A 3,408-nucleotide genomic window follows, 5' to 3' on the forward strand; every position below is an offset into this window, starting at 1 on the left:
AGGGCAGCCCACACTTGAAATTCTTGCACATTAAAGTGAGAAGTTTTCCATGCTATAATATCTTATGAATTTATTATCTCCACTTTTCATTTGTCTAGTCATTGAGTTATTTGACCAACTTTTCTTCAGCATCTACTAACGCCTGACGCCATGTTAGGCATGTGCGAAGAAGGAGGCCAACTGAGTAATATCTGGCATGCATGCATGCTTAGTCACTTCAGTCACGTCTGACTCTTTGCAGCTCTATGGACTGTGGCCCGCCAGGCTCATCTGTCCATGGGATTCTCCAGGCAAGAATACTGGAGAGGGTTGGTATGCCCTACTCCAGGGAATCTTCCCAACCCAGGGATGGAACCAGAGTGTCTTATGTCTCCTGTATTGGAGACATATCTCCCTTCAAATAATGTACAGCAATTAAATTTTAAGTATAGCTTTGATTGAAAGTTAATATACCTTGACCTTGACCCTTACAAATGTAAAGGCATTGGGGAATATTCATGATTAACATATGATTCAAATATTTTATATTTTACATAAGATTTATACAGATATGCATAAACAGCTTCCCTGGTGGCTCAGATGGTAAAGAATCCACCTGCAATGCAGAAGACACAGGAGACCAGGGTTCAATCCCTGGGTCGGGAAGATCCCCTAGAGAACTGAATGCCAACCCACTCCAGTATTCTTGCCTGGAGAATTCCATGGACAGAGGAGCCTGGTGGGCTACAGGGCCTGGGGTCTCAAAGACTCGGACATGACTGAGAGACTAACGCTTCACCACATGTAAGATGGGGAACACAGAGATCGTTACCTCTGTTTGCAGAATCTGTGTGTTTTGTTAAGACTCAGGGGCTACTGGAGTAAGAGATGGGAGAAGCAAAACTATTTAGTGACATATTTTCCTGAACTCATGCACCTTTGTAACAGGCACTCTGTACTCACTTTGGTAGTTTCCAGGCATCTTGAAACTCCTGCTTATCACAGCCACAAGCTTTGAAGAGTCCCTCTGTCCAGTCCCCCACGATGCGGATATGGATGCTAAAGAAGTCTTCCTCAGGGGCAGAGGTCAGGGTGAAAGGGTGCCACTCCAGCTTGGACACCACGGGACACTTGACGAAAATGTATTGGCCCACCTCCATCTTGAATCCTTTCTTCTTCATCTGGAGCTCGATGGTTTTGAAAGGGTGAGTGACCACCTATGGAAATAAAACATGTCTCTGGAAATGCCCCTTTCTCCCAGTACTTGTCTTGTCAGTGTCTGTATGGATAAGAGGCTGAGCTAAGAGGCCCCACCCAGGTTCCTTCTTCAGGGCCAACAGAGTAGTTCTTTCAGCAAATGAATCTCTAACTGGGAATAGCCCTTGACTTTAGCCAGTGGCCCACAATGAGCTCTGATGCAGGGACCCAAAGGCCTGGCCCTTCTCCTCACTTTGGGACAACTCCCAGGGGCCATCCCAGCTCTAGCACTTCCTGTAGGATCAGCTGAGGCTGCAGTTGCAACCACTTTGACAGCCACCCATTTTCTTCCCCCAGCCCTGCCTTTTTTTCCTTTTACAAGTTCATCTCCTGAGAACACGCCCCGGATAAGCCTTCTGCATGCAGTTCTCTGTCTCTGAGTCTTGGCTAGGGAATTCAACCTAAGACTCCGACTTACTGTGATTTTTTTTTCCTTTAAGAAATCAAGGCAGTGGCTAGAAACAGGAAGAAGAGATGGTTTCCTATTCAGCTTTCCTGTTTCCCCAGGGGGATTGATCAAGAGCCTTAGCAGCCAGACAGAGGCAGAAGGTGACCCCATTCACAGTTCTATAGCAACGTCCCCCAAACCAAGCCTAAGGTGCTGGTCTGTCTTTGTCCCATGTCCCACCTTGAGCCTGCCTGATTTCATGCATTGTTTCTGTTTCTTCCTACTTGGGGAGTGCACTGTCCATCTCTCCCAAAGCCAGGCCCCATCCACCCATTGTTCGTTCTCCATGTACCTGAATGTTCATAATAGCTTTGTTTACAATAGCAAAATAATTTGGAAACAGTCTAAATGCCCATCAACTGGTGAGTTGGTAAATAAAAATAAAAATAGAACACAACAAAATGCTTTCATTGTAATATGCTGTTCCCGTGATGATTCCTGAGATCTCAGGAGGACTTTATATGTACAACAGAAAACAAACCAAGGGACATCAAAGGAAAGGAAAATCAATAGAAACAAAATAGCAGTCTCCTAATGTTGACTGAGGGGCTTCTCTGGTAGCTCGGTGGTAAGGAATCCACCTGTGACGCAAGAGACGCAGGAGACACTGGTTCAATCCCTGGGTTGGAAAGATCCCCTGGAGGAAGGCATGGCAACCTACTCCAGTATTCTTGCCTGGAAAATCCCATGGACAGAGGAGCCTGACAGGCTACAGTCCATGGGGCTGCAAAGAGTCGGACACGACTGAAGGGACTGAGCACAATGTTGACTGATACTGCTGAGCTTTTCTTTTCATGAGTGAGGAGTAGGAGAATACGAAATTCTTTTAAGAAAAATTGTCAAATGTTTCCAAAATTTGTGATTCAAATATAACTTAAATGACAAGGCTGCAACCCATGTCCCTTCATCACTGAATTAAGGAGGTATAAAGCTTCATTTTGAAAACAGAAAATAAAGATTGATGAAAATGACTTCGAAAATTATGCTGCTCACACTGCAATTTTGTGTGGTGAACATGATTTTTACCATAACGCAATGTTGCCACCACAGGCGACGCTGGGATAGGAGGGAGTAAAACGTCCTAGTGGACAACACAGTCACAAAATACTTTTGGAGAGTACTTCGTTTCTTACATGTGTTGACATGAGAAGAAAATGGATATTCATTTTATTCACAGGAAAACAAGTTTGCCTTAGAAATAGGCCTAGCAGAAATACTTGTCTGGTTAGTTCATTTTAGTCTAGTAAGGGAAATTTTGTGGTTGATCTTTTTGCTGATCTGTGGGCTTTTCCTCATACAATATAAATATCATAAAAGGAGAACTGTTGTGGCTTCCTATATTTCAAGATCTCCATTGCCAGCTGGACTACGTTCCTATGACCTGCCATAGAGGTCCAGAAAGAAGAGGTAGGTGGACAGGAAGGTTTTGTGTGTTTTGCAAAAGCAAACCATTGTAAACTTTGGTAAATACTTTTTGAACTGAATTGAATTCAATTTTATTTGATAAAAATAGTCTTGTCTGATGTTTCCTGAAACTATAATAAGGTGATTCTATTTCTATTTATTTAGTTAGATATTTATTTATTTAGTGATAAGAAGTGGCATTGACATGAGGGGAATAAACCGATATATATTTGAAGTTACCAGACTCAACTTTCAATGAAGTTTAGTTAGCTTACTGAAGACTTTGAGGACATTAACTCTGACATTCTGTTACTACATAC

General features: G+C 43.0%; 1 protein-coding gene across 1 annotated transcript in view; it reads right to left on the minus strand.

Annotated features, from left to right (window-relative positions):
• The window catches only part of LOC104979895 (cytochrome b-245 heavy chain), a gene marked incomplete at its 3' end in the record, with an annotated part of 25,101 nt that overhangs the window by 2,421 nt on the left and 19,272 nt on the right, over nt 1–3,408 (minus strand). Inside the window, exon 7 of the mRNA XM_010828449.1 lies at nt 943–1,196. Within this exon, the coding sequence (XP_010826751.1) occupies nt 943–1,196 (254 nt within the window). The remainder of the gene's footprint in view (nt 1–942; nt 1,197–3,408) is intronic.

This window comes from Bison bison, unplaced genomic scaffold (assembly GCF_000754665.1).
Source record: "Bison bison bison isolate TAMUID 2011002044 unplaced genomic scaffold, Bison_UMD1.0 scf7180017858617, whole genome shotgun sequence".
NCBI classification, from domain to species: Eukaryota; Metazoa; Chordata; class Mammalia; order Artiodactyla; family Bovidae; genus Bison; species Bison bison.